A 26,223-nucleotide genomic window follows, 5' to 3' on the forward strand; every position below is an offset into this window, starting at 1 on the left:
GCTTTTATTACATTTTCTTTAGTATTAGTTGTCTGTTAGACAATGTTTAGTTTATTTTGATTTCAGTTTATTTGTGAGAATCGAAGTCTTAAAATGTGAATTTTTGTTGTGCAATTCTTTTCCTGTTGGTTGCTGGGAAATTCATCTCTTTTAAGAAGTTATTGGTCTCTTTGGGAATTTTAACAACAGTTGATGTCACCCAGTAACGACTCTTTGCTTTGAAGTGGTGGGGTTCAAATGTAATTGCAAGGGCAGACTGTCAGCGTGAAGGCACCATGATTGCTGCCAACATAATGAGCATTAACCTGCTTGATTCGCTGCCTGCAGTTACACATCAACTGGATGTTGAGGGAGCAGAATCTCTTTCAGTTCTAGTGTAGGGTAGAGTTGACATGTGGCACCCACAAAGCCATGCAATCTGCACCATTAGAAAGCCTGGATTTCCAGCAAAGCTATGTGTTTCCTTCATTCACCTGTGTCTCTTTGGCAAGGGAGAATGAAGACGGAGCATCTGTGGCCTCCTTTACACCACTGCAGACAAAAAAATTACAAGATGCTGCGAACGTCTCCAGCTCTAGCCTGGAAGGAACCATAAATGTTTATTGCCACAGTTACCTTTAAAACCATTGGCTATGCAATCCTTTTCCTTGTTCAGAGGTTTCAGATGGTGACAGATTTCAATGAAGATCTCCTTACTGAAGAGCAGTCATCGCATACATTGTTCCTTGCTAAGGTTCAGGGAAGAGAACAGCAAACGAAGCTTTGACAAAGGGTCACCTGGACTCGAAACGTCAGCTCCTTCCTCTCCTTACAGATGCTGCCAGACCTGCTGAGATTTTCCAGCATTTTCTCTTTTGAGCAAACTAAGCACTCTGGGCAGTTAAGGTCTCCTGCTGTGAGCACTTTTTCCACATTTACTCCCTCTTCTGACAGCTTGTCCTGTTCTGAGTGGTCTCTGTTCATTCTCGCAGTCATGCTATATTCCAAGTGGAAACCCATAAGTGGATCCATGTCTGGGTCAAACTGATTTGTACAGAAGTGCTGAAGTCAGAAAAAATGCTCCCTGTAGACCTTTGCAACCTTAAACTATAAAAGGCATCAAGCACTCGTAGAACTGGAACCTCAGCCTCAATAAATCAACCAACAACTAAACTGTAAGTAGTTGGTAACATCTTTAAATAGCATTGTTGGTTGGGTGGGTGGGTTTGGGGGCGGGTCCATTCTGTTGTTGAATGGGTGTTCATGTAAGGTTAAGACAGGGCATTAGCTGGACTGTTGAGCTCCATAATGACACCACTTATATCAAATCACTGTTGTACATTGCCTGCTGTGCATACTTACGATGGCCATTCATTGTGCACACAAGAACACCCTCACCAATATGGCGTCCGTTGCAGCTCAGCCCTAAAATGTGCATATGCTCCAGACACTACTTCTGATCCCGAAACTGCACCCATACCGCCCAATAATAGGTACTATGGACCCTAATTTTACACCACTTGTTTTCTGACAAAAACAGTAGTTGTCATAGTACTAGCTACATTGAACAGCTGCTCCTAAGGGGAACTTAAGGTGTTTTACAATGCATTTAGGAAAAGGGAGGGTACCTGCTTGACTGGGACATGTTGTAATTGGATATAGACTTTGGCCTTTGCACAGAAAATGGTGAAAATACCAAAACCACTGTCAATGTCGCATATACCCACATTCATTCAGACTACATGTGGACAGATACCTTAGGTTCTATTCTCTCACACAGCACCTATCCTGTGATGAGGCACTTGCAGTGTCTGAAGATTAGGACATGTAAAATAAGGGGCTGGGAGAAAGCATCCTGCTATTCCATTGGAAGCAAAAGGTAGTGTTGGCCCATAAAAGACCTCTTCTTTGCCTTCTGTACTGACATCCAGGACCTAAAAAGGAAATCAATATAGAATTACATTTTTATGTTTGATATATATTTTTATAATAAATAAAATTTTTCTCACAAATCTCTTGAAACAGTTTTCTGATTGAAATTAACCTTCTTCATTTTTGTATATTTTCTATATGGCACATTTACAATTATTCATTCTAGACTTTGTTGCTGGCAATTACACCCAACTTCTTATGAATTTTTAAAATTTTGAACCTATAGTGTGTCTCTTTAACATCATAGAATCCCTACAGTACAGAAGGAGGCCATTCGGCCCATCGAGTCTGCACCTACCACAATCCCACCTAGGCCCAATCCCCTTAACCCCATGTATTTATCCTGCTAATCCCCCTGACACTAAGGGGCAATTTAGCATGGCCAATCAACCTAACCCGCACATCTTTGGACTGTGGAAGGAAACCGGAGCACCCGGAGGAAACCCACGCAGACACGAGGAGAATGTGCAAACTCCACACAGATAGTGACCCAAGGTGGGAATCGAACCTGGGTCCCTGGCGCTGTGAGTCAGCCGTGCTAACCACTGTGCCACCGTGCCACTCACAGTTAGCCAATTTTGTATTTCGCAGCTGCCACAACTAAGATAGCCACAAATTTATCGAATTATCGTTGTTGAATATCTTCTTATTCTGATTAATCAAAATTCCTTAATTTATGTGTGTGCTTAGCACAATACTCTCCATGGCATCTTGAACATTGTTGCTACAAAGTAAAATAAACTAAATTTTAGTAATGGAATAGACAAAGAATATGATTCATTTTTCCTTCCACAATTGCTACTCCTTTAAAATCAAATGTAAAGGAGGAACTAAATGCAGCCACTGACCTGGATACACGCCAATGGTTCATTGGTCCAGATGGAGTACCCACCAATTAGATAGATACGTCCATTATGCACAGCTACACCCGATTCATTTTGGCCTAATATGGGAAAATGCAAGGCACTGATTAGCTCGATTACTCACCAAAAAATCTACACGTTGGCTTAAATGTCTAGATATTTGCACCAGAAGTTCAAAGAAAAGATGATAGTTTCATGGCCATGAGCAGGATGCAGTTTACATCACCTGTTACTTAGGTGAAGCATGTCTAGTCTCAGAAGACATGCAACTGACATGCAGTACTCCCCAGGGTATTGGGTGTGAGCTTAGGGTGGGGTGGTGGGAAGTGAGTAGTGCCAGGGGCTGCCAGGAGAGCATCTGGGTGAAGATTGTTGCCTGGTTTGCTCGCTGGGACAGCATTGGTAATCAATTCATTGATTTGATGGCAAGAAAAGCAAATCAGAGACTGGCCGCCCACCCACGATATGGTGTGGAACCCCTGCCAGCTTTCTTTTTGCACCAAGTCCCGCAATATAGAATGGGAAACAACACAGCTTTTCCTGCCTGACATTGCCCAATATCGGAGAAAATCTTGCCCTAAGTTTAGGGAGCTCATTCATTTTCTCTGCAGTTGAAGAAACAGTGAGTTTAGAGTGCAATGTTCGGGCAGACACATGAGTTGGGGGAGAAACATCAAGTGAACACTCAGGAACCCTCCAGAAGAAAACCATTTGCAACTGTGCCAGTCTCAAGCGGGAAGCCTGTGTGGCAAGCTAGGGATAACTCCGAGGGGAGGTGGTGACATAGTGGTATTGTCACTGGACTAATAATCCAGAGTCTAAGGTAATGCTCTGGGGACACGGGTCATGGCAGACGGTGAAATATGAATTCAATAAAAATTTGGAAGTAAGAAGTCTAATGATGACCATGAAGCCATTGTCGATTGTTGTAAAAATCCACCTGGTTCACCAATGAATTTAGGAAAGGAAATCTGTCATCGTTACTTGGTTTGGCCGACATGTGATTTCAGATCCGCAGCAATGCAGTTGACTCCTAAATGCCCTCCAAAGTGGTCTAGTTAGCCACATAGTTCAAGGGCAATTAGGGATGGGCAATAAATGCTGGCCTTGTCAGCAACGCTCACATCCCATAAATGAATTTTAAAAGAACTCTTCATTGGATTATGTATCTGTGAAGATATTGCTGGGGTAAAGAAACAGTGTGAATTTGAAAAATCTTCTTGTGTTTGTATTGAGATCTTTCCAACTTTTTGTCTGGTGTAATATCATTTTTTCTTACTTCCTTAAATATTTTGTTCTTTGTGTTACAAGTTCATTAGCAGACTTCTGTGAAGTTATTCAGCAACTTTCTTTCACAGTTTCTAAATGAAAGTTAGACCAAGCCAGATTTCACTCCAGAATCTGACTCGCCCAGTATTATCAACTGGGATCATAACAGGTACTATCCTGTAAAACACCACTTAACTGTTCAAACTCCTTTACAAGTGCTCCCATTCATTGCTTCCCATGCAAATCATGAATTCAAAGTTTCTCCCCCATTCCAATAACTTTTCCATCTATTCCAGTAAGTCCCTTACTTTGGCATCAAGAAGTAATTCACCATTTGGGATTTCCAATCGTTGTTGCAAAAAAAAAATGCTATCTCTGCTTCTAATAAACAATCAGCCGCAGTTAAAGCTTTCCTATACTTTCAGGATCGTATCCAACATGCATTTTCCTTCCAGAAAAAAAAAAGATAAGGGAGAATATTGGTAGCGGACTTTGTTGACTCAACTTATAAGCATCATGAGGAATGCAAATAACCACTAGTACAAAACATTTGTGAAATTTATCTCCATTTTTAAGTCATAAAAACTGTCCTTTTCAGGATTCAAGTCTAACAATGCACGATCTAACTTATTCGACGATGACCGAGTGCATTCCGCGGATTGTATTTCTTAGTAGCAAACAGGGCTACACAAAGCATTTTATTAATCATCTTCTTAATTAGATATTCACCAAGCCGCTTTTGCAAGAGGTCAATTGATGAACTATTATTTCCAGGATTATATTTTAGACTTTTGGAACTCTAAAACTGAAACACTGCTTTAGTCTTTCAATTTGCTTGATTTTACTCGAAAAATTAAATTAGTTAACCTGCTAGCATCCATAACACTCTTCAATTTCTTGACATTTAACGCTTCAAAAGATGAGCATCATAGCATCATAGTAGGGCGGCACGGTAGCACAGTGGTTAGCACTGCTGCTAGCACTGCTGCTTCACAGCTCCAGGGACCTGGGTTCGATTCCCGGCTCGGGTCACTGTCTGTGTGGAGTTTGCACATCCTCCTCGTGTCTGCGTGGGTTTCCTCCGGGTGCTCCGGTTTCCTCCCACAGTCCAAAGATGTGCGGGTTAGGCTGATTGGCCATGCTAAAAATTGCCCCTTAGTGTCCTGAGATGCGTAGGTTAGAGGGATTAGTGGGTAAAATATGTAGGGATATGGGGGTAGGGCCTGGGTGGGATTGTGGTCGGTGCAGACTTGATGGGCCAAATGGCCTCTTTCTGTACTGTAGGGTTTCTATGATTCTATGCAGAGGGAGGCCATTCAGACCATCGGTTCTGCACTGACTCTCCCACTCAGGATCCCACCCAGGCTCTTTCCCATAACCCTATGGATTTACCCTGCTAATTCTGCTAACCTACACATCTTGGGACACTGAGGGGAATAATTTAGCATGGCCAATCCACCCAATTTGCACATCCTTGGACTGTGGGAGGAAACCGGAGCACCCAGAATTGAACCCGAGTCCCTAGCGCTGTAAAGCAGCAGTGCTAACAACTGTGCTACCGTGTCACCCTCTATCATATTTCTCTCTCGATTTTATTTTCTCCAAAGCAAATATGTTCATGACCTGATTTTACAATTTAAGAGTCACAATCTACAGACAGTAATTTTAGCATCCAGCTAGCTAATGCCACATGTAAGCATAAACCAGTTCCAGGCAACAGAATCAAAAAGTTGGTAAAATATTAATATTGTTGATTTAGTAAAAACAATGAAACTTAGACAGCACCTCCCAAAACATGGTTATCTGGATTTCCAAGTCAGCCTTTAGTTCATTATTAACAGAGAAGACATTTTTTTTTTAAACATGCAGAATATTTCAATAAGGAAAGAGCAACTGTGCTGCACTTATGTTTGTGGAGGTATCTTACATCAATTAAGAAGGTGTTTCGAATGCTCCATCATACAGAACGAAAATGCTTTGCATCAACTTAGTCCAGATAAACACGAGAATGCTTTCTGAACCCCTCCTTCCAAAGTAGGTCCACCTGTCGACTCCCTTACACATTTTCCTTCTCTCAGTAGCTTTTCAAAGAAGCTTTGGGCCATTTAAACCCTGTACTTAAAGAATATGGCAGCTGCTGCCATAAAAAGGAGACATGATTTCTGCGCTTACTTCCTTCGCTGTTCCCTCCAAAGATTCCTGCACTGAGTCAGTCTTGCAGGATTCTCCATCAGAAGACCGCCTGAAATACTGGAAGAATACAAGTATGTATTCTTTTGCCTGTTTAAGGTTGGAAATGGCGGGGGGGGGGGGGGTGGAGGGGGCGGAATTCTCCCATCGCGACCCGAAAATTTTCTGGCGGGTTAGGTCGGGAGAATCACGTGTCAGCCATTTTGCGAGATCCCGACGCATGCGCCTCTCCCAGAGCCGGAGAACAGGTGCAGTCGGGACTGTGCTGGAAACCGGCGGGAGAAGTAAATTATTTCAATTTGTTTTTAATGTATTTTAAATGTAATGGAACTTGCCGGGCCCGATAGCATCTCCCACCCCGCCAGGAGTATTTCACTCCGGCGAGGTTTAGATAGCTCCCCACTAGCGGAAGTGAAGGGGGGTGCAATCAGGGCCCCCCAGGGGTTGGGTGGCAGGGGGGTTGGTGCCCCTGTGCATGGGCACCCTGGCAGTGCGAAAGGGGGGGTAAGGCAAACATGCAGCTCTGCCAAGGGGGTGCGGCCTATAGTGGGCTGGGCCTAGGAGGCGATTGGGGGGTGTGGGGGGGGGGGCCTATAGTGGGCTGGGCCTAGGAGGCGATTGGGGGGTGTGGGGGGGGGGGGTCGTGCTGCCACATTGCATGTTGTGAGAGGGAGGTCATGCCTCACTAACCTGGTGGTGTTTTTTGAAGAAGTGACCAAAATGGTTGACGAAGGAAGGGCCGTGGATGTTGTCTATATGGACTTTAGTAAAGCGTTTGACAAAGTCCCTCATGGTAGACTAGTGAAAAAGGTTGGGTCTCATGGGATAAAGGGGGAGGTGGCTAGATGGGTGGAGAACTGGCTTGGTCATAGAAGACAGAGGGTGGTAGTGGAAGGGTCTTTTTCCGGCTGGAGGCCTGTGACTAGTGGTGTTCCGCAGGGCTCTGTATTGGGACCTCTGCTGTTTGTGATTTATATAAATGATCTGGAAGAAGGAGTAACTGGGGTGATCAGTAAGTTTGCGGACGACACAAAACTGGCAGGACTTGCAGATAGTGAGGAACATTGTCAGAGGCTACAGAAGGATATAGATAGGCTGGAAATTTGGGCAAGGAAATGGCAGATGGAGTTCAATCCTGATAAATGCGAAGTGATGCATTTTGGTGGGAATAATGTAGGGAGGAGCTACACGATAAATGGAAGAACCATAAAGGGTGTAGAGACGCAGAGGGACCTGGGTGTGCAAGTCCACAGATCTTTGAAGGTGACGTCACAGGTGGAGAAGGTGGTGAAGAAGGCATATGGCATGCTTGCCTTTATAGGACGGGGCATAGAGTATAAGAGTTGGGGTCTGATGTTGCAGATGTATAGAACGTTGGTTCGGCCGCATTTGGAATACTGCGTCCAGTTCTGGTCGCCACACTACCAGAAGGACGTGGAGGCTTTGGAGAGAGTACAGAGGAGGTTTACCAGGATGGAGGGGCTTGGTTATGAGGAGAGATTGGGGAAACTGCCTGGTATGGAGGGGCTTGGTTATGAGGAGAGATTGGGGAAACTGGGGTTGTTCTCCTTGGAAAGACGGAGGATGAGGGGAGACTTAATAGAGGTGTATAAAATTATGAAAGGCATAGATAGGGTGAACGGTGGGAAGCTTTTCCCCGGGTCGGTGGTGACGTTCACGAGGGGTCATAGGTTCAAGGTGAAGGGGGGGAGGTTTAACACAGATATCAGAAGGACATATTTTACACAGAGGGTCGTGGGGGCCTGGAATGTGTTGCCGGCAAGGTGGTGGAGGCGGACACACTGGGAACGTTTAAGACTTATCTAGACAGCTATATGAACGGAGTGGGAATGGAGGGATACAAAAGAGTGTTCTAGTTTGGACCAGGGAGCGGCGCGGGCTAATTGTTCCTTGTTTCTCGTTTCAAGGCTTCATTCTATGATCATCTTGCTGGTGCCAGTACAGAGCGAGACTGCGGATAGTTGGGAACCTGTCTCTGGGGCAGGGAATTCATATGGTGTTCGTGGAAGTGGAAATGACTAGGGTTGGGAAGCATTTTCCGATCAGGGCCAGTGTGATCTCCTGGACTCGTTTCGATCGCCTCAGGGGGTCGGAGAGGAATTTCCCAGATTTTTTTTTTCCCCATATTGGCCCTGGGGTTTTCACTCTGGTTTTTCGCCTCTCCCTGGAGATCACATGGTCTGGAATGGGGGGGTGGGGGTGAGTTAATAGGTTGTGATGGACAAAGCATCGTAGCTGTGAGGGACAGCTCGGTGGATAGGATATTGGTATCCTATTGGTATATTGATATGAAGATAGGCTGGAAAATTGGGCGGGGATCCTGGATTCAGGATTCAATCCTGGACCGGGGGGCGGCGCGGGCTTGGAGGGCCGAAGGGCCTGTTCCTGTGCTGTATTGTTCTTTGTTCTTTGAGATCGGTCTGGGCTGGAGGGAGGCCAGCGATTGGGGCGGGCAGGGGGGAGGTGGTCTGCTGGGGGGGTCTGCCTCCCATCGGGGGGGGTCAGTGGGGGGGAGGGATCTGCTGTGGTGGTGGGGGACGGGGGGGATCGCCACTGCTTAGCAGGGGTGAGCTGGACATCGAAGTGCTCTGGGACACGGGGGGGGGGGGGGGGGGGGGGGGGGGGCTGGCCCAGGAATTGTCCTGGGGGCCGCGATTGGGCCTTGGGGTCTGGGGGGGTGACTGGAGGGGCAGCACTATGGGGGTCCCGGGCTGGCCAGTGATTGAGCTGGTCAGCAAACAGGGAGACTGACAGAACGGGGCCACTGCGCATGCGCAGAGTTCTGGAACTGTCAGACTCCAGCGTGAATAAGCCACGCCTCCCTGGGTTTTTAATGATATTCATGACTGGGACCTGTGCAGTGCACAGAGTGGGGAAATTCAGGTCTGCAGTTGCACTGAAAAAACAGTCATGATCAGACCAGTTTTCTCGCCAATTCAGCACTTTTGGGAGAATCGCCTCCAGGGATTCTGATGCTGAACAGAAGATTTAGATCATCGTTTCTCTAGTCTTTTATGGTATCAGAAGGCCATGTACTGTTATACTGGGAGATGGTATTGAACAAAAGTTAGTGAGTTGTTGCAATGCATCCTGTAGAAAGATACAGGTGCAACAATTCATAAGTAGTGGATCACGTTGCTATAGAGTGCAGTGCCAGTGGTTTCAATGAAAAGGTCTGCTTTATGCTGGATGATCTCTTGCTTCTGACATATCATTGTGGCTGAAACCATTCAGACGATTGGTGAATAGTCCATCACACTGGGGACCCGAGTCCTGCAAATGGTGAAGCTGGTTTTTTTCAGGTCAGAAGATGAGCTAATTTCCACAGAGAACCCTCCTCTGTTCTGCTCTTGTAGTCATGGTGTTGAATTCGCTGGCCGTTCCAGCTTTTGGTCAATGGTGACTACCAGGATGTAGATTATGGAGAATTCTTGATGGTGCAGTTTTTGCACAGTGGCCACTTCGGCCAAAGCAATCAATAGGTATATCTGTGACAGGTATACTAGCGAGGACAAGGTCAGTTAGATTTTTCACCCTGTGACGTTACTGTGCCTTTAACAAATGTATTTTAATCATGTTTCTCTGCAGTTTTTCAAACTGCCCCTGGGAGTTTATTTTGGCACCAAAATGTCTGTGAGTGGTGACCTCTAATTGTTGCTGAAGCAATATAACGGGCATCTTGTTTATTTTTAATCTGGGCTAATGCAGTGTCCTGGAGTTTTGTGATTCTTTTGGAATTGTTGGGTGGAGAATGATTGGCAGGTCAGGTGATGCCTGCATGGACAGATTTTTCACAGTAAGATCCAGGGTTTTCGTTTCATTTCTTTCAGAAGCTGTTTGGACTGCAGACTGAAAGCAGTGTTTTTTGTCTCTCTCTCCCCCTGCTGTTGGAAATCCTGCTGTCTGAGTTGCAGTTAGAAGCTGGTGGAGGCAGCAGTGCCTCAGTCTCTCTCTCTCTCTCTCCAGAGGTTTTTGGGAAAATTAAAGGATTATGAAACCTCAGCGTTTTAATTCAATATTCAAAGGAGCAATTCACAGCAGGTGTTAAAAAGCTGCATAATCAAGCATCACATGAGCATACTCACTCTCTGTGACAAGCCTAGAACGGGGTGCATGTTTGTGGGGGTTGTTTGATTTGGAACAGTATAGTGAGCTGTTAAGGTTTACACAACATTATGGTTGTTCTCTTATAATTGCTAAAAGTTGTGCTATTTTTTTCTCATTATATGTTAACTGTGTTCTTAAATAAATTTTGTTGATAGAAGCTTCCTAAAGGGTCACTTGAATCATCCCTGGAGGGAAACACCTTATGCTCACCTGTGCCAAATTCAAAGTGCAAAACCTATGGTCTACGTTGACTTCATAAAACACCTTGGAGTTTCTGGCCTGGATCATAACACCCCCAAGTTGTTGCTCTCGCCCCTCCGCACAGATCTCATCTCACAGCTATGTCTTTCAGGACTGACCAGCTTCCCAGTGGTGGTTCTGTCACAAAATCCTTGGTAAATTGAACATTCTATATTTCTAACTACGACTGGTGGCAAAGGAGGCATGTATACATTTTATCAGCTGAAGATTTTAATGTTTTCACAATAACAATGACACTTCACCATCAGAATGTCATCAAAAGCATTCACAAGTAGGAAAATATTATCGCCTTAAACTTTTAGATCCTGTAATTATTCTTGAAGATTTGAGGTGAAACCTCAACAACACATTGATTATTTGATTTCATGTTAAATATTTTAAGTAATACTAAAATAGCCCGAACCAATGATATGTACAGGCTATAATATGTTTGGTGCTTGTTGTGAAATACCCTCAAGGTGCCCATTTGTAATGGATTGCTTGGTTAAAGCAATTTCAAGTTAACTTATGAAAAATAACTGCTGGTGCACAGTTCACTAATTGGCATCACAATGACTGACACCCCTTGATCCTTTTATTAACCATATTTGCTTAGAAATAAGTTTACCAAAGGCTTTATAATTAACTGAAACAAATAATTGCCTGGAATTACACAGATCATTAGTTCTTCCAAAATAATGGGCGGGAATTAAATGACAGCTTATGTCACAGTCGTAGCGAATCCACAACACACATCGTTACCAATTTTCAGGCAATGAGTGACTCGCACCATTGCTTGTCATGCCAAAATTTATTGGGTCCCTCTATGCCACAGCACTGTGAACCTCACCGTAATGGTGAGAATTTGATGCTCACAGTTCCTCTCCACTACAAAACCAAAATGTCCACTTTGCCGTATTAATACTCCTCTATTCACAACAACCACTTAGATGGATTTAGAATGACACAGGCAACCACGTGCCAAGATCCATGAGCAAATAACTTGATAATTTTGCATCAACACTCATTTCGGACACAGCCACCCTCAAATTTCTGATGGCTTTTGAAACTGAACAATTTGAATGCAAGGAAACAAGGACATTTTTGGTGTTCAACTTCAATTGTTCACAGTGCAACAAGTTAATTAAAGGAATGCTTTTTTTACATTAGTGGTGATGACTGAAGCGATGCAATATCATATCAAATGGAATAGGATGAGCCTGCTCTGCCATTCAATGACTGAACTAATTGTGGCCGAACTCCACTTTCCTGCTTGCCCCCCCCATAACTTTTGACTCCCTTGTTGATCAAAGATCTGTCTAACAGAGTCTTGAATATAGTCAATTACTGAGCCTCCATTGCTCTGTGTAAATGCCAAAGACCCTCAGAAAAGAAATTCCTCATCTTCATCTAAAAAGAGACCCCTTATTTTGAAACTATGTCCCCCTTCTAAATTGCCCCACAAAGGTAAACATCTCCTCAGCATCCACCCTGTCAAGTCCCGTCAGGATTCTATATGTTTGAATAAGATCACTCTCTCATTTTTCTAAACTCCAATGAGTATAGGCCCAACCTGCTCAACCTTTTCTCAGAAGGCAACCCCTTCAAGCCAGGAATCAGCCTAATGAACCTTCTCTGAACTGATTTGGATGCATGCAAGAAGACCAAACTTGTCTAGGTGCAATATCACCAATGTCCTGTACAGTTGTAGCAAGACTTCTTAATTTTTATATTCCAAAAGCCTAAGTTCAATTTGCCTTCCTGATTATTTTCGGTATCGACATGGTAACCTTTGTGAATCATCTGCAAGGACACACAGATTCCTCAGTACCGCAGCAGTCTGCAGCCTCTTGCCAGTTAAATAATATTCTGCTTTTCCTGCCAAAGTGAACAACCTCACATTTTGTCACATTTTGTCTCATGCCAACACTATGGTTAAGAAAGCCCACCAATGCCTCTACTTTATCAGAAGACTAAGGAAATTTGGCATGTCAGCTATGACTCTCACCAACTTTTACAGACTGTGGTGAACCATCGTTGGTTACCACTGTGGGGTTATTCCAATGTGGCTGTTGGGTTAGGGTGTTGACACTGTGGGGTTGTTATAATGTTGTTGTTGGGCTAGGGTGTTTACACTGTGGGATTAATATACCTGTGGTGGATGCTGTTATGGCACATCCCAGTCGGGCCCCGCCTCCTGGGAGAGGTATAAGACCCTCTGCTCAGGCGGGACCCCTCCAGTCTGGAATGGTGTACTCGTGTTTAGATAGTTCCATTGTTTGTCAATAAAAGCCTTCAATCGCTGAAGCCTTGTACCTCGTGCTTGATTGTCGCGCATCAATTTTATTGACAAACACGAAACTCTCGACAGTAAAGAGAGTATGGAGCAAATGCTGAAACCAGAGCGTCTGACGCTGGACCCACGTGCGGTCGGCGCCTCTAACACCTTCGACCACTGGCTGAAGTGTTTCGAGGACTACCTGGCAGCCTCTGCAGCAGTTACTACGGATAACGACAGACTCCAGGTCCTCCATGCGAGGGTCAGCGACACGGTCTACCTCGCGATTCGTGCGGCCACCACTTACCCGAGGGCCCTCGAGCTCTTGAAAAAGCGATACACGAGACCACCCAACGAGATTCACGCTCGTTACCTCCTCGCTACACGACGTCGGCAGTCGGGCGAAACCATGGAGGACTACGCCAATGAGCTCTTGCAGCTTGCCAGGGGCTGCGACTGCAAAGCTGTGTCGGCTGAGCAGTACATGTACGACCTCGCCCGAGATGCATTTGTGGCAGGGGTAGGGTCTTCGTACATCCGGCTCAAGCTGTTGGAGAAAGGGAATCTCAACCTGACCCAAGCAATGGAGATGGCTGAGATGCTGGAGGCGGCGTCGAAAAGCTTGGCCCTGTATCCAGAAGACTACGTGGAGACAACGTGGCAGGAGCAGTCACAAATCCCTCCTCGCCCCACGGGCTCGCGCTCCCATATCGACCTGACGACGGCGGCAGCCCCAGGCGGCCCGCGGTGCTATTTTTGCGGAGGAGCCAAGCATCCACGGCAACAGTGTCCAGCTAAAACGGTGATCTGCAGTCAGTGCGGTAAAAAGGGGCACTACGCGAAAGCCTGCAGATCGAAGCCCAAGAACGGCAGTGCAGCCTGTGACCCTCCAGAACGGAGACAATCTCCATCGGCGTTGCAGTACCCACGAGGTCCGACCACATGCGAGCCCAGGACGACGCCATTGTGGCTGGCGGAGGAGGAGGATGACCACCAGGAGTCGCTACGCTTGGCGCCCTCACCCACGTGCGATTCATGGGGGCGGCCATCTTGGTCGACGACGACCAGGAGCGACCAGCAGGGGTCCTCAGCATCAACCTCGGCTGCCTGCAGTGACGTCCAAGGGCCAACGGTGGCGTCGATCACCCTGGACCAGGCTAAGCATCACAGGCTTGACTGTTCAATGATGAACATCAAGGTAAATGGTCGTACTGTGTATTGTCTGTTTGACAGTGGGAGCACCGAGAGTTTTATTCACCCTGACACTGCAAAGAGGTGTGGACTCCGGGTTCTACCTGCCAAACAGACAATTTCTATGGCATCACGGTCCCGGTCTGTACTGATCCAAGGACGTTGTGTGGTAACTCTGGAGGTGCAGGGTACAATTTACGAGCGATACAGGCTCCTTGTGTTGCCGCATCTTTGCGCGCCAATTCTCCTCGGACTAAACTTTATGGTCCACATGAAGAGTGTGATCCTACAGTACGGTGGGCCACTCCCTTCGCTGGCAGTAGGGAATCAGCCGCAGCCTCCAAATCGTCCAAAGCGCCCCGCATGCAATCTTTCCACACTAAAGATCACCACACCCTCTTTATTTAAGAATCTGGTACCAGGCTGCAAGCCCATCGCTACTAAAAGTAGGCGTTACAGCGCTGAAGACCGGATCTTCATCAGATCTGAGGTTCAGCGGCTCCTCAAAGAAGGGATCATACAGTCCAGCGTTAGTCCGTGGAGAGCACAGGTCGTGGTGGTTAAAAGCGGGAACAAACCCCGGATGGTCATCGACTACAGTCAGACCATTAATCGTTATACGCAGCTGGATGCGTATCCTCTCCCGCGCATATCTGATATGGTCAATCAGATTGCGCAGTACCGGGTGTTCTCCACCATAGACCTTAAGTCCGCCTACCACCAACTCCCCATCCGCCCAGAGGACCGTCAATACACGGCTTTTGAGGCGGATGGTCGTCTGTATCAGTTTCTTAGGGTTCCATTTGGTGTCACCAATCGGGTCTCGGTCTTCCAGCGTGCTATGGACCGAATGGTGGACCAGAACGGGTTGCAGGCTACCTTCCCGTACCTGGATAATATCACCATCTGCGGCCATGACCAGCAGGACCATGACACAAACCTCCAGAACTTTTTGCGCACTGCGTCTCGCCTGAATCTGACCTATAACAGGGAGAAGTGTGTATTCCGTACGCGCAGGTTAGCTATCCTGGGATACGTGGTGGAAAACGGGGTCATCGGCCCTGATCCAGACCGTATGCGCCCCCTTACTGAACTTCCCTTGCCCGCTAGCGCAAAAGCACTGAGGAGATGCCTCGGCTTCTTCTCTTATTATGCGCAGTGGGTCCCCAACTACGCGGACAAAGCCCGTCCGCTCATCAAGTCCACGACTTTCCCACTCACGCCGGAGGCCCAATTGGCCTTCAAGGCTTTGAAAAGCGACATTGCGAAAGCCACGATGCACGCGGTGGATGAATCCATCCCTTTTCAGGTGGAAAGTGATGCATCGGATTTCGCCCTGGCCGCCACACTAAACCAGGCAGGCAGGCCCGTCGTGTTTTTTTCCCGCACACTTCAAGGTCCCGAAATTCGGCATTCAGCGGTGGAGAAGGAGGCCCAGGCTATTGTGGAGGCCATCAGACACTGGCGCCATTACCTGGCGGGGAAGCGGTTCACCCTGATCACGGATCAGCGATCCGTGGCGTTTATGTTCAGTAATACGCAGAGGGGCAAGATCAAGAATGACAAGATCTTGCGGTGGAGAATTGAGCTCTCCACCTATAATTACGATATTATGTATCGTCCAGGGAAACTCAATGAGCCCTCGGATGCCCTCTCGCGCGGAACATGCGCTACCATGCAGGAGGACCGCTTGAACGCCCTCCATAATGACCTGTGCCATCCTGGGGTCACTCGGCTCTACCACTTCATAAAAGCCCGCAATCTGCCCTACTCGGTGGAGAATGTTAGGTCAGTAACAAGAAGCTGTCGGATTTGCGCGGAATGCAAACCGCACTTTTACCGACCTGACCGGGCACAATTGGTCAAGGCCACTCGCCCCTTCGAGAGGCTGAGTGTGGATTTTAAGGGCCCCCTTCCCTCAACGGACCGGAATGTGTACTTTCTCAATATCATAGATGAGTACTCCCGGTTCCCGTTTGTTGTCCCCTGTGCGGACACGTCGACTGCCACGGTGATCAAGGCATTCCGTGATCTTTTTACCCTGTTCGGGTACCCCTGCTACATACATAGCAACAGGGGCTCGTCGTTCATGAGTAACGACTTGAGGCAATTCCTGCTCTCATACAGGATTGCCTCTAGTAGAACCACGAGTTACAACCCTAGGGGCAACGGACAGGTGGAGAGAGAGAATGCTACAGTCCTATTGGCGCTGAAGTCCAGGGGCCTTCCAGTCTCCCGTTGGCAGGAGGTCCTTCCAAACGCGCTTCATTCCATTCGCTCCCTCCTGTGTACGGCAACCAATGCTACTCCCCACGAGAGGATGTTCTCATTCCCTCGGAAGTCGTCCTTGGGGATCTCCTTACCAGCCTGGTTGACGTACCCAGGACCCGTCCTTCTGCGGCGACATGTAAGGGCCCGCAAGTCCGACCCCTTGGTCGAACCGGTCCAACTCCTCCACGCCAACCCTCAGTATGCCTATGTGGCATATCCTGACGGGCGAGAGGACACAGTCTCGATTCGAGACCTGGCGCCCGCAGGGGACGTAGCAACTCCTGTCGCTCCCATACCCCCTGTCACGAATCCCCTATCACTTATTTCTTCCCCGGACGTGGCGCGGTCAGCACCGGGACCAGTGCATAACAGTTATACTCCCATGTACAGCTTGCCTGAGACTCGGAGATCGGCGCCACCACAGAAGGTACCGGGATCCCCTGCACCACCGCTTCACCAGGGTCAACCGGCCCGTGAGTCCTCGAGGGGACAGCCGGACGCTGTTTTGGAGAGAACGCCACCGCAAGCATCTGCTCCGGTGTCACAACCGGTGTTGAGGAGGTCACAGCGACGGTGCGGTCCTCCAGACCGTCTGGACTTGTAGATTTTTTGTATATATGTAGTCTGTTTTCGCACCCCGCCGGCCTTTGTTTTCAAAGGAGGGGTGAATGTGGTGAACCATCGTTGGTTACCACTGTGGGGTTATTCCAATGTTACTGTTGGGTTAGGGGGTTGACACTGTGGGGTTGTTATAATGTTGTTGTTGGGCTAGGGTGTTTACACTGTGGGATTAATATACCTGTGGTGGATGCTGTTATGGCACATCCCAGTCGGGCCCCGCCTCCTGGGAGAGGTATAAGACCCTCTGCTCAGGCGGGACCCCCCCAGTCTGGATTGGTGTACTCGTGTTTAGATAGTTCCATTGTTTGTCAATAAAAGCCTTCAATCGCTGAAGCCTTGTACCTCGTGCTTGATTGTCGCGCATCACAGACGCACCGTAGAATGCATTCTATCTGGTTGTATCACAGCTTGGTATGGCTCCTGCTCTGCACAAGACCGCAAGGAACTACAAAAGGTTGTGAATGTAGCCCAATCCATCATGCAAATCAGCCTCTCATCTATTGACTCTGTCTACACTTCCCGCTGCCACAGCAAAGCAGCCAGCATAATTAAGGACCCCACGCACCCCGGACATTCTCTCTTCCACCTTCTTCCTTCGGGAAAAATATGCAAAACTCTGAGGTCACATACCAACCGACTCAAGAACAGCTTCTTCCCTGCTGCTGTCAGACTTTTGAATGGACTTACCTTGCATTAAGTTGATCTTTCTCTACACCCTAGCTATGACTATAACACTACATTCTGCACTCTCTCGTTTCTTCTCTATGAACAGTATGCTTTGTCTGTATAGCGTGCAAGAAACAATACTTTTCACTGTATGTTAATACGGGTGACAATAATAAATCAAATCAAATCAAATTATACTCCATTTGTTTTGTGGCAGAGTCTGGATGAGTTTTAAAAATCTGATCACTATTTGCTGACTGCAGCACTGACCTCGCCTCATCTCTAGATCTTGACCCTGCAAGTGAGTTGAATATTTGGCCAAATCACTGCAGTGATCTTCATTACCAAAGGGATCAGAAGAGCAAATGATCATTGTGCAGACAGATAAGCCTATTTGCAGCTCACACAGAGCATCCTCTAAACCTGTTATGGAAACAGGTTTAGTATAACTTACTTTAAAATGCTTACCCTACACAGACAAAAGATGACAAAGAAAAAGAAGAGAAAGGTGGAAATAGACGTGATAGGCTCGGATCGGAAGCAGCAGCTAAAACAAGGATGTAAATGGACACAGGAAAACCCTACCTAGGCATGTAAGAAAAGTACCTTAACCCAATTAAGGTCATGAAACAAGCTAATGGTATTCAAAGCATCTCAAAATAGTTAAGTCAGTACTTTCCAAACATTATCCTGGTTTGACACCAATTTCATGCCTCAGACTTGGGGGAGCAGGAGTGGGTGTATGAGAGATGTTCAGCGGGGGTGTGGAAAGGTTTCTGTTGTTGAGTGCGGGGTGGTGGGAATGCTTCTCTGTTTGAGTGGGGCAGGGAGAAGCTTTAGTTGTTGAGCAGGGGGAGGCTTCAGCGGTGCAGCTATCAGGGTGTTCTTTGGCATGCTGGGGGGTGGGTAGCTCCAATTGCTGAGTGAGAGCAGGGCTGTAGTTCTGGGCCAGCGAGTGTGTGTATGTGCGGGTGTGGGGTATGGGAGGGGTGGGGAGGAGTTAAGTGTTGGGGGAGTTGATGACAAGGCAGGGTTTCTACTTACCTTTTTAGAGCAAGTGGGCCTCAAAGTGCAGTACGCCCAGCAATAGAAAACAAACAAAACATTTAAAGGGCCCTCGCAGCTGTCAGAAATAAGTCCCAGCTTAGAGCTCGTGACCCCAAAATCTCATCTCGCGACCCCAGTAAGGATCACGACTCAGAATTTGGAAAGTTTATCACTGTGGATTCTGTGTTTTATGACAGAAGGTATGTAACAACAAATCAATTGCAAAGCCACAGTTGCAGTACTATGTGGAGTTTAGGGCTCCACATCATAGGAAGATATTTGAGCAACAGAGAGGATAAAGTGCAGATTCAGGATGATGCTACCTGGTTAAGAGGAAATACAAATTCAACAAAAGACTTTAAAAATTACATGGTGCCAATTTATCAATTTGATGTAAGGAGATGCAACTATGGACAAAACCGATCAATTCAAACTGCACATAAATGATACAAGACAACTGGCTGAAATAGGCAAACAATGAGCGGGAACAAAGTGCGCTCACGCCATGGCTCTTACACCAATGACAAACACATAGCCCACATGTAGTAGTGATGAAGAAACAACGTTTGTATGATTTTATTTGTAAATTAATACAACAGCAATATTAAGATGCATGCACAACAAAATAAAATTACTTTAAAAAGAATACTTGACAAGAAACTTCCTCATATTATCCTGTCATGAATGGAAAATTCTCACAATGGAGACCTAAAACCACCTACCTGTGAGGAGGTTGAAATGGCAGCGGACCCACTGGTCAGTGTCTATGTTATAACAGTCAATTTGGCGAACTAGAATCCGATCATTGTTGTAGTCCAAGTCATTTCCTCCAAGGACGTAAAGTTTTCTATTGACAGCTGCCATAACATGATAGACTCGCCTCTGTAACATTGGACTGTGGCTGAGCCATTTATTCTGAAAGTCAGAAAGATTTCAAAACATTACAGAGGGTTTGAAAATAATTTATTTGGTTATTTGCTGATAATCCTGTGTAATTGCTCTCGTCAGGTCAGGGCATATCAAAGGCCCCAGTTTTAACTACAGCAGGCAGGTGGCAGGCAGAGTCTGCTCCCCTGGTGTTGAGACTGCACAGTAAGAGTTTTAACAACACCACGTTGAGGCTGCAGCCAGTTTGAGACGCAGCCTTATTCACATGAGCATACGAATAGTTGCACGAAGACCACAAGTCAGCCACTCAGCCATTTCAGCCTGCTCCGCTATTCAATGAGATCATGGCTGATCTGATTGTAGCCTCAACCCCACATTCTTGCCTATCCCCAATAACTTTTCACCCCCTTATTAGTCAAGAATCTAGCTAGGTTCTGCCTTTAAAATATTCAAAGACTGTTTCCACTGCCTTTTGAGCAAGAGAATTCCAAAGATCTCAACCTTCAGAGAACAAAAACACCCCTCATCTCCGTGTTAAATAGGGTTGGGGGGGAACGGAGGAGAGGGAAAACAACTTAGAGGGAGGAAGGGCTGACAGAAGGCTGAAGTTTTTAATGTGATGTTAAGAATTGGGGGAAATTAAGATTAAAAAATGCAACTGGGATAAAAGAAAGTAAAACAGGGAGTTGATAAGGGCAGTTGTCTGAAGAGATATGAATTAGCATATCAGTGAGAAAAGCAAGTGTTTACCTAGGTAACTTGAGGAAAACAATGGGGAGAGAGAAGAGGTAACTTCAAAGTGGAGAGATAAGGAAATTGACACTTACATGTCAAAAGCAGACTCGAGAGGATGGGTAAGATCAAAGAGTTATATATCCAGAGTACAATAACTGGGGAAAAAGGACACAGTCACAGCTAACATCGCAGCCACACCCAGCTGCAGAAACAGCAGACTACACTTTGCTAAAACCGAAGATGTTTTCCAAAATGTGACCACATAAGCTGTGTGTGGTAATTATTTGCTGGATTTAGTTCATTGAATTACATAATATTGGATGTTGTTTGGGAACAAAAGGGAATTGGTAGTTTGGAAACAAGTGGTAGTTTCATGTAATCGGGGTGGCATGGTGGCACAGTAGTTAGCATTGTGGCCTCATAGAGCCAAGGATTCTATGATTCTATAATAGTGTGTATAGCTGTCAGTGTTATAGTGTATTGTAGTCTTTTTGTCGTGTGTTTTTGTTTCCTTTAACGTTAATAAATTTTCTTTAGTAATTGTTCACACAATGGGCCCGATTTTACCATTGCGTTGCGCCCATTTTCAGGCACGAAAACGTGGTAAGGTTGGGCGTGAGGCCATTAACGCGATTCACGCCCGCGTCCGCACAGAAGCCCATTTTACCAAGGCCCGAAAATGGCCGTGATCCGATTCACGCCCAAAACGGGCACAATGTGTATGCATTGTATGCATTTAAATTGAATTAATGGGCTGCCCGCCCAACTTTACCAGCATTTCCCCCTTTACCATCGCGTTCGCGCGTCCAGATTCAGTGCGAAACAGACACGCTCGGCAATGGTCTGTTTCATGCGCTCCAGCTTCTGAAGAGGTACTTCAGAGCTTCCAACGGCTCTCCAACTCAGATTGGTGGTGGTGGGGCAGGAGAGAGGCGGGCCAGATCATTCTCTGGTGGGGAGGGAGGAGGAGGGAGGTGGGCCAGATCATTCTCTGGTAGGGGGGGGAGGAGGAGGGAGGCGGGTCAGATCATTCTCTGGTGGGGGTGGGGGGGAGGAGGCGGGAGGCGGGCCAGATCATTCTCTGGTGGGGGGGTGGTGGAGCAAAAGGAGGCCAGATTGTTGTCTGGTTGTGGGGGGGGGGGGGGGGGGTGTAGGGAGGAGGGCAGAGGGAAGCCAGATTGTTGTCTGGTGGAGTGGGGAGGACACAGTAAGAAGTTTAACAACACCAGGTTAAAGTCCAACAGGTTAATTTGATAGCAAAAGCCACAAGCTTTCGGAGCCTTAAGCCCCTTCTTCAGGTGAGTGGGAATTCTGTTCACAAACAGGGCATATAAAGACACAAACTCAATTTACATGAATAATGGTTGGAATGCGAATACTTACAGCTAATCAAGTCTATCTCCACATCAGGACTGGGGAGGGGCAGAGAGAGGCCAGATTGTTGTCTGCTGGGGGTGGGGGGAGGAGGGAGGCCCGATCATTCTCTGGTGGGGGACGCAGGGGGGACTGCTGCCACTTTGCGGGCAATTGGTGCGGGGGAAGGGGGACAGGGAGTCGCGATCGGTCTGGGTAGGGGAGGGGGATGGGTGGATAAGGGGGATAGTCATGTTGTGGGGGTGGGGCCATCGCTCCCACTTTTTGCTCCCGGGCTGCTTTATCCACTTTTTGTGGCCCAGGCGCAATGTGACAGCAGCGCGTTTTTCAATTTCTTTTCTCACTGCGCATGCGCAGTTCAAAGCTCCGATCAAACCAGCAGGGTTTCGGGCGTGCTAAGCCCCGCCCACAGCGCAATTCAGACCTGCGATTTTTTTTCAAGCTAAGTGCATACCGGGGTGCCAAAGAACAGATTTCCAAGTCGGATCTGAATTGCGCCCAGATTCAGCACTTAGAATGAAAATGGTAAAATCGGGCCCAATGACTGGACTATTCCTTCCTGGTTCACAAATACCAATTTTCAAATATACACCACTAAGAGCCGGTGTTCCAAGTTACCCTTCTGGGTTTTGGGATACCCTCACATTTAACATCATTGGGTTTCTTAACAGTGGATCCAGAAGCTGCCTTATATAAGCAGTTATGGACTCGTCAGCCATTGGAATGAGTCTCCAAAGTGGTTGTATAAGAGTGTAGGGTTTCATAGAGTCTCTGCAGTGCAGAAGGAGGCCACTCGGCCCACCAACAACAATCCTATCCTGGCCCTATCCCCGTAACCCCATGTATTTACCCTGCTAATCCCCCTGTTACTCAGGGGTAATATAGCAGAGCCAATCAACCTAACCCACATATCTTTGGAGTGTGGGAGGAAACCGGATCACCTGGAGGGAACCCTCGCAATCACAGGGAAAATGTACAAACTCCACTTAGACAGTGACCCGAGGCTGGAATTGAACCCAGGTCCCTGGTGCTGTGAGGCAGCAGTGCTAGCCACTCCACTGTGCCACCATGCCGCTCCATTTGTTGATGGTTTTTTTAGCAAATCTAGGAAAGTGGCTATGGCCCAAAAAAAAAGTATGTTAGCATTAGCGCTTCGATATTTTCACAAATATGCCCTCCATGTTTCCTCTGTCCTTTCCCTTGCTCCTTAATTTGCAGTTACAACTCATAGCCTATAAGAAGATTCATAGCTGATACGAAAGCGATCTCGAGCTCTACAAATAATTGCTGGAAAATATGCAGTACTGTTTTAAGAAACCTTTACAAATTTTCAATTATTTCCTTTGTTCGGTAAGAAAACAGATTCGGCAGGGACTGCAATATAATTTTAATAACAGCCAAAGAAACAGACCTTCTATATTATATCGGAGCACAGTCTCCAAATCTGGTTGTATAAGTCTACCAGGAGTTGTTTCGGTCACCTGCTCTTGTTCGGGAGTTTAATTTAATATTAAAGTGTAGGTGCAATGAGCCTTGGTTTACATTGCAATTTGGCAAGTTATACAGATAAGGATCATTGTCGGATCTTCATTTCCAATAATAGAGACACGCTGAGCTCAACAGCACCTTGGTTGCCTTATACTGCATTATGGGTTTGCATGCAAGCTGCTTGCAATAAATCGGTGGCGTAAACTTTGAAGAATAAAGCTCAAGTTAGGTCAAGTGATGTTTAATGACACACTGAATCAGTAATGAAAATATCAGGGCCTCGAAATTCAGCAGTGCCTGAAAATAGGCATGATGTGGGTAGCCATCATGTTTTGCATCAGTTTAGTTTGGTCCCTGATCCCTTTAATTTATGATGTGGAGATGCCGGTGTTGGACTGGGGTAAACACAGTAAGAGTTTTAACAACACCAGGTTAAAGTCCAACAGGTTTATTTGGTAGCAAATGCCATTAGCTTTTGGAGCGTTGCTCCTTCGTCAGATGGAGTGGATATCTGCTCTCAAACAGGGCATACAGAGACACAAAATCAAGTTACAGAATACTGATTAGAATGCGAATCTCTACAGCCAACCAGGTCTTAAAGATACAGCCTCTGATCTTCGGGTAAGCGTTCTCCAAGGCTTCACGACACACGACAGCGCAGAGTCACTGAGCAGAAACTGATAGCCAAGTTCCGCACACATGAGGACGGCCTAATCCGGGATCTTGGGTTTATGTCACACTATCAGTCATCCCCACATCTTGCCTCCTGGACTTGCAGAACCTCACTGGCTGTCCTGTCTGGAGACAATACACATCTCTTTAACCTGTGCTTAATGCTCCCTCCACTCACATTGTCTGTATCTTTAAGACCTAGTTGGCTGTAGAGATTCGCATTCTAATCAGTATTCTGTAAATTGATTTTGTGTTTCTGTATGCCCTGTTTGAGAGCAGATATCCACTCCATCTGACGAAGGAGCAGCGCTCCGAAAGCTAATGGCATTTGCTACCAAATAAACCTGTTGGACTTTAACTGGTGTTGTTAAAACTCTTATTGTGTTTACTCCCTTTAATTTATCACATGGTAAGGCAGGCACGTAGTAGTCCAATGTCAAAGACGAGCTACAACAAATGCAGGACTCCTCATTTGAATACTTTAATTCATCACTTTAATAGTTCTACCTTGCATTCTGGTTGTCTACTGAGAAATAAAAATGGCAGGTGGTGCATTTCAGGCTCTTAGTGAGTGTACACACTGCCTACCAGATTGCGTGGCTGACTACTGATTTTGGGCCCGAACAATGGGCACAGTGCCATTGAATTTCTGGGCCACTATTTGTCCTGAATGAACTAATTTATTCTTTAAGTTTGGACCAATAGTAAACTCCCTAATGAATGGCTACAGACAACATCTGTTTGCTGTAGAAGGCTCCCTGTGTTCTTCAATTAGATCTTCCTTAGCAGCAAAGTCTGGCAGGTGAGCTCCTGAGCACCATAAGGAACGGAGACTCTCGGGAATTGAGGGGCCATTCCGAATCAACTGACAAGTCATTACTAATCAGTTTAGAAGAAGAACGGGTCACTGTCTATACCAGGTATCTGTGTGCTCTTTGCCAGATGGCAGTTATTACCGCACTTGAGAATGTCCTGAAAAGTAACAAACTCAAATACCAAATGATAGAGTTATTGGAATTCAAAGCCATACCCTTTCAGCTGTGACTTCTGTTAGTCACTGTATTCAAACAATCTGCTACATGAATTTTAAAAAGCTAGTGCACGTGTAAACATGAAACAGACCTGATTAGAAAGACATTCACTCTTTGAACAGTGCAATAACTTTTTTTTATCAAAAGCACATCTACAAATAATGGACTGATTTTCTTCCACTTTGCGTTAAAGTGCACAATATGCAAATATGTGTCTAGCACTTCGTTTTCTTTGAATTTCGAAGAGTCAGTATTAAAATTGATGATCTATTTATAAAAAAATAAGGAAATGAGAATCCATCTACGTTCAAAGGATTAATTTCACTGAAGTACAGAAAAGAAGCTATAGCCTTAGAACATAGGAGTGGGAGCAGGCCATTTGGCCCCTTTGAGCCTGTACCATCATTCAATAAGATCATGGCTGATTTGGTTGTGGTCTCAGCTCCACTTTTCTGTCTGCACCCCATAACCTTTGGCTCCACTGTCGAACAAAAATTTATCTTAACTCAGCCTTGGATGACTTTAAAGACAAAGCTTCCACTACCTTCTGAGGAAGAAACTTCCACACATAATGACACACACACATGATGACACACAGAGTAAAAAACTCTCAGGATCTGTCTTAAAAAGACTTCTTATACTTAAACTATATCCCTGAGTTCTAGTTTCCTCCACAAGAGGAAACATCCTCCCAGTATCCACCTTATCCAGTCCCCTCAGGTTCTTATATGTTTCAAAAAGATCACCTCTCATTCTTCTAAAGCCCAATGGGTATGGGCGCAACCTGTTCAACCTTTCTTCAGAAGGTTAGCCCTTCATCTGAGGAATGAGTTGAGTGGACCTTTTCTAAATTGCTTCTAATGTGATTATATCTTATTTTCAAATAAGGAGACTAACACCATACACAGTACTCCAGAATGTGGTCTCACCAAGGTCCTGTACAGCTGCAGTAAAACCTCCCTGTTTGGAAATGTCATTCCTCTTGCAATAAATGCTGACATTCCATTTGCCTTCCTAATTATTTGCTGTAACTGCATACTAACCTAATATGATTTATGTACCAAGATACCCAGATCCCTCTGTACAACCGAGTTATGCACATTCTCTCCATTTAAATAGGATACTGCTTTTTTATTCTTCCTGTCAAAATGGACTAGTTCACATTTTCTCACATTATACTCCCATCTACCAAATTTTTGCCTACTCACTTAACCTGTCTATATCCCTTTGCAGACTCATGATCTCCTCTTGACAACTTACTTTCCTGCCTCCTGGTTTCATCGGCAAATTTAGCTACTACATATTTGGTGTCTTTCAAGAAATTGGTATACATTATAAATAGTTGAGGACACAACACTGA

At 46.1% G+C, this 26,223-nt stretch overlaps 1 protein-coding gene across 5 annotated transcripts in view; it reads right to left on the minus strand.

Annotated features, from left to right (window-relative positions):
- Window positions 1-1,751: 1,751 nt before the first annotated feature.
- Window positions 1,752-26,223, minus strand: part of klhl32 (kelch-like family member 32) — a 261,784-nt gene continuing 237,312 nt past the window's right edge. For all 5 annotated transcript variants that reach the window (XM_078212640.1, XM_078212639.1, XM_078212638.1 and 2 more), the window contains 3 exons: window positions 19,398-19,590; window positions 2,760-2,854; window positions 1,752-1,913 (listed from right to left, as the gene is read on the minus strand). In XM_078212640.1, coding sequence (XP_078068766.1) covers window positions 1,752-1,913; window positions 2,760-2,854; window positions 19,398-19,590 — 450 coding nt within the window. The remainder of the gene's footprint in view (window positions 1,914-2,759; window positions 2,855-19,397; window positions 19,591-26,223) is intronic.

This window comes from Mustelus asterias, chromosome 5 (genome assembly GCF_964213995.1).
Source record: "Mustelus asterias chromosome 5, sMusAst1.hap1.1, whole genome shotgun sequence".
Lineage (NCBI taxonomy): Eukaryota > Metazoa > Chordata > Chondrichthyes > Carcharhiniformes > Triakidae > Mustelus > Mustelus asterias.